At 37.2% G+C, this 16,206-nt stretch overlaps 1 protein-coding gene across 1 annotated transcript in view; it reads right to left on the bottom strand.

The window, feature by feature from the left end:
* Positions 1–1,052: 1,052 nt before the first annotated feature.
* The window catches only part of LOC124596499 (putative E3 ubiquitin-protein ligase UNKL), a 268,521-nt gene continuing 253,367 nt past the window's right edge, over positions 1,053–16,206 (bottom strand). Inside the window, exon 15 of the mRNA XM_047135658.1 lies at positions 1,053–3,917. Coding sequence (XP_046991614.1) covers positions 3,756–3,917 — 162 coding nt within the window. The 3' untranslated portion in view covers positions 1,053–3,755. The remainder of the gene's footprint in view (positions 3,918–16,206) is intronic.

Below are 16,206 nucleotides of genomic sequence, written 5' to 3'. Positions count from 1 at the left end.
ACTGTCTAAAGGATTGTCCTAAGAAATATTAAATCAAGATCAGCCTGAAGATGCCTAAATAAGGTGACACACATAGTTGATAAATAAAACAACTAAAATTGCAACCAAGACAGTTTTCAATTAATACTACTAACACTGGTTTGCTGATTCATGCCACAGATGGGTTGGATGAATGATGCATTGCACTATAATGGTATAATTTTCAGACTGGTTGTGCTAGCTTCAGATATTGGGTTAACACTGCTGTATTTTGATTTTAATAATTTACTAAAAACAATTTTTAGCATACAGCCTAACTTCCGTTTCTTAAAAAGTTTAAAAAATTTAATTTTCTTTTGTAACTATGTTTGTCACTTACTTGGTGATATTGTAAGGGGGAAAAAAATACTTGCAATTTTGTACTGATATAGTGCAAGTATCGTAAATATAGTGTACAGGGTTTCTTAGCAATATTGTCATGAAGAAATAATCAAAAATATTTTATAAACATTTCAGAATTTTATATTTATATATACGTATATTTGGAATCTTGTTTGTTTTAAATTACATATTTGACTTTTCCTGAAAGAATCTATGTACTACCGCAACACCTGCTATGCTTGTGGTCAGTTCCTCTTATGCATTGGCTATTGACATTTAGTCTTGTGGCACCCTGGTAGGCACGACATATTATGGTAATGGTATTTTGGCAAATTGTTATGTACAAAGTAATTTTAATTTTGTAGTGCCAACGCATCGTTCATTCCATGTTTATATACCTGGAAATTCAATGGAAAGATCTTGTGTATAGCTGGCACAAGATGTTTGTAATAACCTTGATGAAGGATTTTGCCATTTGGTTCTTCCATAGGTTAATGATGCATTATTTATATAACAGTTTGTAGCATTTCTAGTAATTTCATTACAGATCTGAAGAAGATAACTTAGCTTTACTGAAACCAGTTATGCACAATAAAGTTTTGTAGAGCAATTTTGGCTAAGACAATCTTGTTCTCCAAGTAACAAATTATAAAATAATAGTAATGTTAAATTGTAACAGAATCATTTAGCAATTTGTAAAAACTTGTTTGATGTGAGGGCAGGCATTAACAGCATAAGTTGTCACCAAATCATGTTATTAGATACATATATCTCAATCAGTAGTGGACTTTGCAATGATTGGCCAATTTTTCTGTCTTTAAATCTTTATTTCTTCACAACAGAATCATAAACACATACATTCCGATTCCCCTCATTTTTTACTGGATATCAGCTTGAACACCAATAGTGACATGCAATTTTTATTACACTTCCTTGTCATACAGTAAAAAAACATCACTGAAGGAAAAATGTTGACTGAGATTCTATCTGAAATTTTGTTTGGCGTATTTGTGCTATTGTGAGCATATAAAACTATCATTCTTCTGCAGTTTCACTGTTTTATATTGGGCTTAGAGATTTAACCAAACAATCAGGAATGTGGGAAAAAAATGTAGAAATTTATAATGCTGTGAGCAAAGGATGTGAAAATGTCTTTAGGCTCACCGTTACTAAAACTAAACAGATCACACCGAACGAGTATGAACATTTGGTAGGTTGTGTATACTGTTTATAATTGCAGAACTGATGCATGGTATACAAAAAAACTACTTGAAGAGAACAAAAATCCTAGTGCAAATACTGTCAGTTATAGCAACATTATTTCACATGCTTACAATTAGTTTACAAATATAAAATTGAAAAATGTTTTTTGGTACATTAAAACATTTCATAGAATTATGCAGCATCTAAACAATTGCGCCATACTTTTGATTTCTATACACCAACAAAATACTGAAACATTTTTCCACTTTTAACAAAAAGATCTATACAACATTATAATATGTTTTAATAACCTTTCAGGAAGTCTCCACTGGCTCAAATGTAATTACATTACAAAGTAACTTATAATCCTGCTGTGCAGTCTTTCTTCGGCATACAATTACTCATTACTGGCCCATATGCATTGTTTAGAGGTTTCACAGTCATACATACAGGTTTACCATTAAAAATATAAAGTAAAATAAATAGAAGTGCCCCACAAGTATAATATCCATCATATCAAATATTTATTCATATATGTAAATTTCTTTTTAAAAAATCTTTTGAGTTCAGGATAGAAGCAGCTTGGCACTAAAACAGTAGTAAAACATAAAAAAGAGATATTAAAATATGGAGTGATTTCCTTAAAACATTAAAATGGAACCATGCTAAATGCTGGACCAGAAGTGGAACCACACTGCACCAAAACATAAAGAAATTTATTAACAGCTATTTCTTCACATAACAAAATAGGTTGTTATTCTCAAATGTCAATAAGTAAAAACAGTGTCCATACCCATCTTATGATAAAAATAAAGATCAAGGAATTGGGCCTAAACTTCTATTGCTATAGTTACAAATATGTGGTACGACATTTACCATTACAAATATGTTCAAATACTGTGAAAATTCTCTGGACTTCATACATACAGCATTCCTTTTATAGATTGTTAATTTAGCATTAAGAAACTGTGGTTTCTTAAAAATCAGTGTTTATCAGCTCTACTACCAATGAAATCTACCTACACTGCACATATGCCTTTTTCAGGAAGTATTTTATGATACAAAGAAAACTGACAACATATAATGTTCAAACTTGTGACTTGTGAAAATTTTACCTCTAATACAACAAGCCAAAGAATTTCTTTTACTTTATTCAACAACATACTGGAGGTATGAAAAGAAAATACAACTATCATCAAAAAGGTTACAGCTTCAAGATTACTTTGTTTTACAGTGCATTTTTGTAGGCTTTGAGTGGCAATATGGAATATAATATTTTTATGTTACTGTCTGTATAATCATCTCTTTCATCTATTGCTTTCTTCCTAGGCACATCATGCTCCTCAGACCTGATCTTCATTCATATTTTCTCTCTTCTATCATATAAAGTTTAGCACATATAAATTTTAATAAAAATTTTGTACTTCCTTTTGCTTGTACTTCAAAGTGTGGAAACACTGTCCAACAATGTATCTGGTTCCACAAGTCAAATAGTTAAAATTAATCAGTCTTAAATCATTAAGCAGTATAAGTATTATGGTCCATGTGCACTTTAAAAGGCAAATTATATTTTTGTAAATTAAAATGGAAGGTCTGATGAAAAGCACTTGGAAATATTCTGCAAATTCTGGGTACATGAATACTAATTCAGTCTATTTGCTGATTCTTCTAACACAGCGAACACAGTAACCATACATGCTTTTGCCACAACTGTTGCTTATTTTATTTCTTAATATTGTACTATCACTAAAACATAATTTTAATGGTTTCCATGTCCATCTTTTAAGAGTAGATGTCACAACTGTTTTTTGTCATTTTTCTATGAGGTAAAAAGTATGAAAGTTGTAGAAACTGTGGCATGGACTACACATTATACATCAAGATAGCATGTATTTCAATGAGTACCTGCAATAGCAAATGAACGACCAATCAACGTACACAGTAATAAACACACAGTAGTAGGAAAATACGTAGACACAGTCACCGTATGAATTGTAGGTTATATTATTTAGGTAACTTCCAGATACTTTTGTATCAGACCTTCTATACTGCTGTTTCTATCCATACACTATTATAAAGCATACATACTTTTTAAACTCGGATATAATTATCTTGTCTTCATGCTTTCTCTGGATATAAAACGTTCTTAATCTGTACTTGAAGTGTTTATAACTAATAATTCTATTTATCACTCAAACAGGAGTATTGCTAATAGGCATCTGACAGTACGGACATTCCTTTTGGGTAAGAGCACAATTACTACATAGCACAAAGTGATTACATGGTTTTAGAGTTATACTACGATTTCCTTCTTCACAAACCATACACTTAGTAGCAGTCTGCAAGTAGATAACCTGAAACAATTTAAATAACATACATATCAGAAAACAAAAATGTACCAAGAAATATAGCACATTTTAACAATTAGTCTGCAATATATGTGAAAATATTCTTTCAGTTGTAATGAAATGCTGGACTATTGCTCTCTTTTTCACATAAGGAATCATGAATAAATAAAATTAACTCCTGCAACCAAAAGTCAGTCTGCAAGAATTCTGAATCCATACCCACAAAATGTGTGCAGCAAAACTGAAACAGTAACACCAGGGCATTTATATGTTGTACAGTCATTTGATGCCAAAGTTATTAGAATGATACAAGTAAATTTAAAAAAGGCATTCATGTACAATTTGCTCTACAAGTGACTAGATAAGAGAAGCATCTGCCCCTATCTGTTTAGGAATTTTTTAGTGGTTTAAACTAAGAGCAAAATCGGAAATGTAACACTGAAGCAAAACTATTGATCAGCTGAAGCTGATACTTGCGTAACTTGTAACTGATAAAGAAAATGTGAAAGATAGGCCTTATTCAACTGTTTTGTAGCCCACGGCTTTTGCTTGTAATTCTTTAACAAAGAGAGGAATTTGGAATTTCTACAAAGATTACAGAGAACTTTAAAAGGAGGGGGAAAGGGAGAGGGGGAGAGGGGGGGGAGGGAGGGGGGGGGGGAGAGAGAGAGAGAGAGAGAGAGAGAGAGAGAGAGAGAGAGAGAGAGAGAGAGAGAGAGAGAGAGAGAGAGCGAGCGCTTTATGTAAGAGTCTTAATTGTGCCTGTCTGCAACTTAACGTGTCTACTGTCCGGTAAGTAGCAATTGTCTTTCCCCAAACTGATTGTGTGTCTAAACACACACACACACACACACACACACACACACACACACACACACACACTTAGTTCAACTGGACCAGCTGTTAGAACCTTGTAAAGAGACACTCTTGGCAGACTTACGGTGAAAACTACAATAGACAGTAAGATGAATGAGATCACAAAATCACCAATACATTTGACAGGGTGGAAGCAGCAGCCCACTCTGCTGGGATTACTATACATTCTGGGGGAAAGCATATTCACAACTGACAGAAACCAAGGTGACTGCCACAGCATTTGGGAGCTACCTGCAGGCACAGTCACTACAACTTCAATGGTGGCAGTACTGCAACACGGAACATGACTGAAAACACCACATTATGTAGTCCTACATGTGCAGTTCTACTCAGTAAAACAGTCCTCCATTCAGATCTCCAAGGCAATACCCACATGGAACTATCAGACAAATGACAATGATAATTACAGTGATGGTGTGTAAAGTCAGAATGCTAAAGCACTGAGGAGAAACATGATCTCAAATGAAAATAAATGAGGCAGATAGATATTTTAGGAATAAGTAAGTAGCAATGGCCAGAAGACTGTGGTATTTGGAGTGGAGCTCACAGGATTATTCACACTGGGTCAGATGATGGTAGAGGGGGAGTAATACTAATAATAATGAATAGGGAAACTGGAAATAGAGCAAAGGTTTATCTGTAGCAGATAGAAAAAGGATCGATGGTCAAATTGAATGGATATCTGACAGACATTGTGATCATATAAGTATACATGGAAGCCACAGAGGAGGATGGCAGCAAAACTAAAGTGTACAATAATATTAATGAACTCTTAAAATATGTCAAAGGGGACAATAATTTAAACGTAATGGGGGCTGCAATGCAGCCATACTAATTGTCATCCAGAAATTAAATTTTCTAGAAATTTAGAAAGGAAGGTAAGGAAGAATGAGTGAAAGGAAGATGGACAGAAAACTCAAACAGGATAAGAGAGATGATGTACACAGACAAATGAACTGCCACTTTTAGAGAGCACAAAATAAGGAGCACAATGACCAGCGATGAAACAGATAACTGGCCAATGGAAGCAAAAATAAAGTGAGAAGATGGAAACAATACTTTGTGTTGGCCAGGAGAAATTAGGTCAACTGAAAATGAGTACAAGATGCAAGAAGGCGATAAAAGAGATACGACACTTTTTTATGAATTTCAAATATCTTTGCAGGATCTCTGATGGAACATATGCCCTGGTATTGCTCAAATAGCAGTAAAACTCTTGTGGGCATCAGGAAAATGTGCAGAGCACAAACTATACAAACTCACAAATAAAATCTATTCAACTGGGAATGTTCCACTAGATTTTGTACAGCATATAACTATTTCACTGTCAAAGAAAGCGACAGCTAACAGAAATGAAAACTGCTGCACAATACATATAATATCAAATCGCTCAAAAAGACTACGAGAGTAATCTACTGGAATAGATGAGATTTATGTAAGAATGGAAGGGAAAACTGAAAGCAGGTTAGGAGAAGACAAATTTGGTTTAAGAGAACCAGAGGCAATCGAGAAGTTATTTTAGCATTGGGTTAATAATAGAGAACAGATTCATAAACATCAGGGAGACACACATTTCATTTATATATTTGGAATTGTGGAATGGAATAACATGTTTTCCATTCCTAAGCACTGTGGCATCAACTTCAGAAGTAAAAAGAGTACTCAATCCATCCTCTTTATGCAGAGCCGACTGGAGCAGTCAGATGTCCACAGGACTTTGTCCAGGGGCAAGGGGTGACATGCCTTTAATACTGCCATTTTGAATGAAAACGAGTTGGTTTTGAGATGTTTCACAATGTGAGAACCAAATTTTATTATTGACACAAAAACCTATTATATCCTAAAGAACTGACGGTTATCCACTCACTTTTAGAGGTTATCCACTCGCTTTTAGAAGTGCACAATATTTCTATACTGGCTAAAAATTCCGTGCTCCAGATTCCAGAGGAGAGATGAGTAGCTTTCCTTGCTCTCTCACGCCCCTTCCAACACTTGCTGATTCCTATGTGAGCCATGTGGCTCGATCAGCGGTATTCCCGCCGCCGGTACAGATCATCTTTCCAGCAGTGTGTGCAGAGCGCGCACTGGCGCCACCTGTCGGGCTGATCGGGAGTGAGTGGAAAAGCTGAGGAAGGGGGAGTGATTTTGCTTTTGGACGCCGAGCAGTAACAGTGTTTTGGGAACTATGGTGGACAGATAAGGTCCAGTGTCAGCCAGCAAGCTGGGCACATCTAAAGGGGCTGTGACGACGCTGTGGCAAATATCTCCGGCATGGAAAGAGACGTTACTGGGAAGCCATTGCTGGTGTTTTTTTTTCGCTTGCTTCATGTTTCCTGGCATTATCAGGACCTGCGGTGGCTGGCTTTGTCGAACAGGCAAGAGGGTAAGGGCCTTGCTTGTCCTGTAAATTGTGGTTGGAATCCACTACTGGGTTCTGTGCGGTTGACTGTATTTTCTTGGGCGGCCGTCACTACTCCTACTGAGTGTGGCCTTCAATGTGTTGATTTGAATTAGTTTAATATGTAATGTTTTAAGGTGTATGTGGTGTGGTTATTAACATCTATGAGGGCCTGGAGTGCTGAGACATTCCGTTGTAGATCCCATTGAAAACAGTTTGCTGGCCCTTGTTTAAGTACTGCCTGGTTATTGTATTTATATCACACCATGGAGTTAAGATGGCCAGTCACTACTGATATATCTACATATAAAATATTTCCCTGGATATATTTATCTCTGAATTGTAATAACATTACTGTTACGTTCCTGTTTGAACTAATAGTGTGTCTGAGAGACTAGTGTATAATTTTGAAATCAGTAGTTTCCTAAATTCTTACCGAGAGGCCAGTTGTTATTGTGTGTTTAATAGCGTGAAGCGGATTCTATTGATGGTGGTACTAGAATACCTTCAATGACAGTAGATCGATATTGTACCAGGTGTACCGGTATGAAAATGAAGCACTAATTTTGAATTGAAAAGTAAAACCATTTTATTCAAAGTACTGACCATTGCTTTCTATCCATTTTGACCACCTTTCTGGCAATTTGTGGACACCACACTAATAGAAATGTTCGTCTTTTGAAGCAAACCAATCAGACACCCAATTTTCGACTTCTTCGTAGGAATCGAAGCGTTCCTCATCCAATAGTTTCCCACTGATGAAAACAAATGGTAGTCGGAAGGGGCCAAGTCTGGTGAATACGGCGGGTGGGGTAGCAGCTCCCAGCCAAGTGTTTTGATTGTATCCTGAACCAGTTTTGCTTTGTGTGCAGGTGCATTGTTGTGTAAAAAAATTACTTTGCCATGTCTTCTGGCCCACTCTGGTCTTTTTTCGATCAATGCGTAGTTCAAATTGATCATTTGTTGTCTGTAGCGATTAGTATTCACAGTTTCACCGGGTTTTAGAAGCTCATGATACACCACACCTTTCTGATCCCACCAAACACAGAGCATTGTCTTCTTGCCGAATTGATCTGGTTTTGCAGTCGATGTTGATGGTTGTCCTGGATTAAACCATGATTTTTCCCATTTAGGATTCTTAAAATAAATCCATTTTACATTGCCAGTAACAATTCGATGCAAAATTGATTTTCTTTCATGTCTTTGAAGCAAAATTTGACAACGGTTTTTCGGTTTTCCATCTGTCTTTCATTCAATTCATGTGGCACCCATTTTCCACACTTTCCGATCTTTCCCATAGCTTTCAAACGGTCAGAAATTGTTTGTTTGCACAATGAAAATTAGCATTGCTGCCACTTGCTTCTGAGTCAAAGTATCATCTTCATCCAATATTGCTTGCAATTTGGTGTCTTCAAACTTTTTTGGTGGTCTTCCATGTTCTTCATTTCTTACATCAAAATAATTATTTCTGAACCGTTGAAACCGTCTTTTGTTTGTTGCTTCTGATAGCTCATGGTCACCATAAGCCTCGACAAGCATTCAATGCGACTCAGCAGCACTTTTTTTTCAAATGAAAACAAAAAATTAATGCTTTCCGCAAATCATCACTTTCTGGTACAAAATTCGACATTGTTAACACGACAAAAACATATGATGATGTTTGTTCCATGACTTGACGTATACTAAAGATCCTTGATAGATCTCATACAAAAAAAAAAAAAAAAAAAAAAAAAAAAAAAAATTTAAGGCTCGTTCACAACAAATGTTCCCTATCGATACATTTATATCTTAACGCTCATTTCATACTGGTACACCTGGTAATTAATTTTATGTATTAATTTTACTGATGATGTGTTGTAATGATTAGTGTTTCTAGTTATTTAAGGCAGATGTCAGTCTGTTGTAGATACCCACTAGTTCTGGGATTTTCTCATGCCCATTTGTGACTGTTGCTGCTCCCGTCTGGGGGTCCATGTCGAGCCTGTATAGGAAACAGCTGAGCGTGGGGGCGTCCGTTTTCTGAGCGTAGTTGTTGAATCTCACGAGCTTGTTTGCTCACATGAAATTTTATATGCTAAATTATGTGGTGCCTACCATTTAAATAACCTGCTGTGTGGCAACCATTTAAATAACCTGTTGTGTGCCATGGTATCCGATTGTTGCCTGACCTCTGAATTATTTTGGTAGTAACAATCACTATCTTAATGAAAGGGTACATTAGTTAAATATCAGTAAATTGTTCTTCAGCTTGTTTACAATTTAGAGTATATAAAATTTAGCCCATTTCAGTAAATGTGTAATATGCTATAAGTGCTGTGTTTTTATGAATGTTTAAAATTGAAGTAACTTATTTTCACCTGAATAATAATTTTTAAAGATGTGTGGTAGTTTTAAACATGTGATGGTTTTATCTGACAAGTTCTCTCGTTTAAAGGTACCAAATAAAACGTTCGGTGCAACTGTCAATGGTGATTGCCTGATGTGTTACTTTGGTCCAGTCCTACCACACTACAGCCTATTGTGCTGAGTTTGTGTTACTGCGTGAAAGGGGGAATTACATGTTGTTTTGACACTTCACTATGCAGTGATGGAATGATATGAGAGACCAAAGTCGAGGCACCATTTCTCTCAGTCATCACCGAGATTTATTGTGCTGAGTTTGTGTTACTGTGTGAAAGGGGGAATTACATGTTGTTTTGACACTTCACTATGCAGTGATGGAATGATACGAGAGACCAAAGTCGAGGCACCATTTCTCTCAGTCACCACCGAGATTTAATTTGCACATTGAACAGGCAAAGAAGGATATAAAGAACTACCTCAATTTGGACATGGACAGAAAATCATCACAATACTGTCTGCTAACAACATGACGGTAGTTGCCGCTTAATGAAATGCAGTCTATGTTAGCTGATTGCTGTAATAGCTATTTATAAATAAGAAGGAAACTAACATAATGGGGACTGAGTATTAAACTAGGACAAGGAACTCCTGAACAGTTGGGCTAATTTTGCTGTCCTGGGAGTATGAAGAAGGAAGATGCAGAAAAGACAGTAGCAAGAATCACTCGAGGCAAATGGCTTTCTGAAAAAAGAAACAGCTACCAACAATACATTAAGAACCTGGAGATGAGAAAGATTAATGTTGGTGCAGTCTTCAGTCTGATGACTTGTTTGGCATAGTGCTCTGTCCTCTGCAAGTCTCTTCGTATTCAGATAACTGCTCCAACTCCCTCACACTTCTCTCTGTTGCCAAACTGACAATTCCTTGATGCCTCAGGGTGTGACCTATCGATCAATCCCTCCATTTACTCAAGTTATGCTATAAATTTCTTTGTTACCAATTCAATTCAGTAACTCCTCGTCACATCTATGATTATCTGTTTAATCCCTAGAATTATATCAGTTCCTCGATCTGCCCATGTGATCTTCAGTATTCTGCTCTAGCACTACATTTTGAACCCTTCAATTCTCTTCTCACCCAGCCCGCTTATTGTCCCGTTTCATTTTTGCACGAGGCTACATTCCGGTAGAATACCTTTGGAAAAACTTCCTAAATTTATATCAGTTGTTAACACATGGCTCTTTTTCACAACGGCTTTTCTTTCCATTGCCAGTTTGTATCTTCCCTATTCTGGCCAAACATCAGTTATTTTGCTGATCAAATGGCAAAACTCGTCTACTACTTCCAGTGTCTCATTTCCTAACCTGAGCTTTACGTCTTCTCCCAGAATTTTAATCCACTTTCCAAATTTCTCCTCATTTTCCTTTATTGCTCACTCAATGGACAGACTAAATAACATGTGCCGTCTGGGTTCTGCATGGGTGTTGTAAATAGCCTTTCACTCCCTTTATTTTACACCTGTTACTTTACTTTTCCAGTCGACACTGTCAAATGTTTTTTGTAAATCTCTAAGTGTTAGAAACACAGGCCTCACTCTGTAAAATAAGTTTTCGAGGCAATATTGCTTCACGCGTTCCTACATTTCTCTGGATTCATAATTGGTCTACTAGTCCAGTCAGCAAAGCAAAATTTGGGGAAAAATATCGTGTAGTCAAAAATTTTTGAACAGGAGGATAGAGTATGGTGAACAACACACTAAAATCTCCACCAGCAGGGTGTCAGCACGGGGTTGAGGGGTATCTAAATTTACTGTTTACTGATTGATTAATTAATTTTATAACTAAAAAATTGAGGCTGTTAGTGAAAATGTTTCCCAGTGCAAAAAAATTGTCCTATTCATTTTTTTCTCTAGGACTAATAGTTTTTATGTTCTAAGTGATGGAAAAATCACAGATTACTAAGAGAAAGGAAGTTTAATGGTATAGGTTGGAAAGAGAGGGGGTAGAAACATGAAGGGAGGTCATGATTTTCCCTCGCTCACAGATCTGCAAACCGAAGAGCACGCAGCTGATTCCCCATTCTATTTACCCCACAACATCACAAGAAGCAACTACAGGGTGTTTCACAAAGTTATATCCACCCTCTGCAGTGCCTTTCGAATCACGGGCAATGCAGTAAGCAGACATTCCCACAGAGTGTTTGGTTTTCACAAATTGCATTAACACTAGACAAAATGCGGATATGATTTGCTAATAATACTAGTACAAGAAACACATATGGACAGAATCTACACAAATCTCTACACTGCTTGAGGGGAAATTGACACACTGTCATTCTGTATTGCAGCTTCTTACCCAATGCTCGTATATGAGCAGACAAAATAACTTCACTGAGCCTGTATTTGTAACAGTGAAACAATTTTCAGTTTATTAATGAGTATTTATTTGCAATTGTTAAGTGAGCATTTATGTAAAAAATGTTCCTATAAACAATGGCTGAGAAGTGTATAATTTGTAAGTGTGATATTGTTAGTGACCTTTGTAGTCTCAGTGGGAAAGGGGTTGGATTGGTAAATGTGGCACCTTGCTGCTGTCTCCTGTTTACACCGTATTGTAAAGTCATGTGATTGTCTTGTCGGTTGATGGTGAATTAATGAATGACCAATAAGTTACTGCACTTCCATCACCATTAACTGTGTTACTGGTAGACTCCACTCACTCAGGAACTGTTGGCACTTGTAGAGTGGATCCACTTACCACATACCCACAGTATATGTTTCAAGGTGGACGTTAATATGTCTGGTGGAATGGGGCTGATCATGTTCAAGTCTAGAACAGTAATTTGCCCATGACACCTAGGTGACCCACTTCTGTTGCAGAGAGCCAATTTAAGCCTCTCAGCCTCTTCAGAAGTCGGGAGCGCTGAGAGTGGGGAAATGCATTCGATACCCTTTGTGCTGTGAAGAGCATTACAGAAAGTGGTAGTGAAGACAACATATTTGATGTTGACAAATAAGTACTGACACCATGTGTCATTTGGGACAGACTTTCCAGTATAGTAGACCGTTACAGCTGTTGAACATTTGTACATAATGTCTCATTTAACCATGGGAAATAAGTACTCATTCAATAAAATGAAAATAGCTCCACTATGTAAACAGGACTCAAGTGAAGTTATTTTGTTTACTCGCAAAAGAGTGCACGATAGGAAATGCCAGGAAGGTACAGTCTGCCTGTAAACTTAAAAGCAAGCAGTGTTCGTGGTGGGGGAAACTGCCTTTCTAGGAGGAATGCTACAGCTGTCTTAAGGATCACTAAGAATCAACATCCTCTCTAGCAGTATAGAACACTGTGCAGAAATTCACATATATTGTGTCCATATGTGTTTCTGGCATTAGCATTATTAATAACTCATACCTGTATTCTGTGTAAAGTTAACACACTTTTTAGGAAACAAACAACTCCCTGGAATGCCTGTGCGCTGTTACCAGTTATTTTTAAGACATCCTGTTGAGGATGGGTATAACTTCCTGAAACACTCTGCAGCTGTTTCTTCTGAAACTCTTCACTTTGCAGACCTATGAAGGAGGGAATTAGAAATTGCACAACCACAATCTGACGACCTACCTTCTCATGTTTTTCACCCCCCTCCTCCCCAGGTGAGGTACACACATTTAATATTTCTTCTTACTGCACTTCATTTGCCAGTGAACAATAATTTTGTACCATTAAAACTCTTAAAAATAATTTGTGATCTTTTCCATCCACTGCAATGTGGAAACTGTTAGTCCTAGGGGAAAATATGAGTAGCACTGTTTCTATAGAAGTTGCCCACCTCCAGCTCCCTATACACACGACCCACTGTGGGTCATTTTAGTATTTTGTTTGTGGCAGTTCCTCCTGTCATTGCATAAAAATTTATGACCACACAATTCCCCCCCCCCCCCCCCCCCCCAACTTTTCTTAGTGTTCCTTGACTTGGATGCACCTTGAAGTCAGCTCCTACCAGCTTTTCCATTCTTCTGTATGTGTCAGTATTTCACAGTCATAACTAAATAACTAATAGTTTGAAAAACAAAGATTCTGTGACTTACCGAACGAGAAAGTGCTGGTAGATAGACACAATAAAAAACACACAAATTTCAAGCTTTTGGAACCCACGGTTGCTTCATCAGGAAAGAGGGAAGGAGAGGGAAAGACGAAAGGATGTGGGTTTTAAGGGAGAGGGTAAGGAGTTATTCCAATCCCGGGACTGGAAAGACTTACCTTAGGGGGAAAAAGGGACAGGTATACACTTGCGCGCACACACACACACACACACACACACACACACACACACACACACACATCCATCCGCACACAGGCACACATATGTAAAGGCAAAGAGTTTGGGCAGAGATGTCAGTCATCAGTCTGCCTGTGTCTGTATATGTGCGGATGTATATGTGCGGATGGATGTGTGTGTGTGTGTGTGTGTGTGTGTGTGTGTGTGTGCGCGCGCGTGCGTGCGTGTGTGTGTGTGTGTGTGTGTGTGTGTGTGTGTGTGTGTGTGCCTGTGTGCACGCGCGCGCGAGTGTATACCTGTCCCTTTTTCCCAGTAAGGTAAGTCTTTCCGCTCCCGGGATTGGAATGACTCCTTACCCTCTCCCTTAAAACCCACATCATTTCATCTTTCCCTCTTTCCTGATGAAGCAACTGTGAGTTGCGAAAGCTTGAAATTTGTGTGTTTGTGTATATCCACCAGCGCTTTCTCGTACGGTAAGTTATAGAATCTTTGTTTTTTAATATATTTTTCCCATGTGGAATGTTTCTTTCTATTTTATTCATATCATTAACTAATAGTTTGGTAATATTCACCTGTCAAGCACCTGCCTTCTTCGATTTATTAAATTATTCTTGAAATCTGATAATATTTCATCTCTCTCTCACATCTCGTTCAACAAGTGGAACAATTCTGTTATGGCTGGCTCTCTCAAAGACCTCAACAATTCTAAAAGAATGTCCAGGGATCTCGTCTCGGCATACACTTTTCAATGTGCTGTCAAATTCTTCTCGAATTATCGTCATTTTCATCTACAGTCGTCTTTTTCTATAATTTTTCCTTCGAGCCCACTTCACGTGCGTAGCCCTTCTACTTTTCCCTTCTTTGCTTGATACTGCCTTGCCACCTGAGCTCTTGACGCTGAACAGTGCTTTTCGTTTCTCCGAAGGTTCCTTTCATTTGCCTACAAGTGGTATCTATCTTTCCCCTATTTATGAGTACGTCTAACTGACTTGCACTGTCCTCTACCCATTCCTGCTTAGCCATTTTGCACTTTCTGTCAATATTATTTTTTAGTTATTTGTATTCCCTTTTGCCTTCTTCATTTACTGCATTTTTATATTTTCTTATTTTGTCAATGAAATTCAGCATCTCCTATGTTACCAAGGATTTCTACTTGACCCTGCCTTTTTACCTATTTGGTCCTCTGCTGCTTTCAATATACCATCTATCATCTCGTATTTTATTCCTTTCCTCTGTTTCAATTATTGCTTAATGTTCCCTCTGAAACCCTCAACAATCTCTTGTTCTCTTATTTTATCAAGGACCCATCTCCTTGATGTCCGATCTTTTTTCAATTTCTTCAGTTTTAACTGACAGTTAATAACCGAACAACAACAATCACAAGTCCATATCAGCCACTGGAAAAAGCTTACAGTTTAAAAATCTCTATTTTACTACTGTATAATCAACTAAAACTTCTAGTGTCTCTCAGTCTGTCCCTTGTATACAACCTTCTTATATAATTCTTGAAGTGTTACCAATGATTAAACAACACTCTGAGCACGATTCTACCATGTGATTTCCTCATTCACTCCTTTCCCCCAATCCATATTCTCCAACTAATTTTCCTTCTATTACTGCTATCAAATTTCAGTCCCCGATCACAACTAAATTTTGGTCTCCCTTAACTTTTTATCTCCTCATACATTCTTTCAATATTTTTATTATTTAAGGGTGTATACGCAGACAGAAAAAAAAAAAAAAAAATAAATTTCCGGATTTTTTCAGGTAAAAAATACATTTTCTCCCATGTGAAATACACTTTTTCCGTGTTAAGTGACAGTATACTTTTCCTCAGAACAGTAAAACTTATCAATCCTGTGAATGGTTGTGGTTTTATACACCGGCATAGAATTTCCCAGCCCTTTAGAAAACCAAACTCAGTAAAAAGAAACCAACACGTTTTGGAAAGATCTTTGATGTACAGCAACATGCATGCTGCATATTTTTGTATTATGATAGTATAATTATGAATTCCACCAAACACTGAAGCACTGAAATCGAGACTGCGATGTGCTTTTGTAAGCCAGTCATAGCTCAGGTCACTTGATCTCGCCAGCCGATGACAGCGGATATTCAGAGCATAGGACACCTGACGTAGTCAGGCAACATCAGTGTTACGTAGCGCATATACACAAATTGGAAAAGTTCATGGTTTAAATTAATATACGTAGTGTTGCTACAAGAAAACCAAAGCTTTCACATATAATATTGATCTTTTTTGCACATGTTACACTTTAAGATATATCACACAAATGTGACAGTAAAATTTTTAATAACGACATAAATGTCTGATCATCTGGGCTCACAATTCTTCTAATAGTTGTCCACAAAGAGTTAATTTTTAAATGAGAT

This window comes from Schistocerca americana, chromosome 2 (genome assembly GCF_021461395.2).
Source record: "Schistocerca americana isolate TAMUIC-IGC-003095 chromosome 2, iqSchAmer2.1, whole genome shotgun sequence".
In the NCBI taxonomy this organism is placed as follows: Eukaryota; Metazoa; Arthropoda; class Insecta; order Orthoptera; family Acrididae; genus Schistocerca; species Schistocerca americana.
Note: the sequence above shows the minus strand (reverse complement) of the source record. Positions and strands in the feature narration are given on the sequence as shown.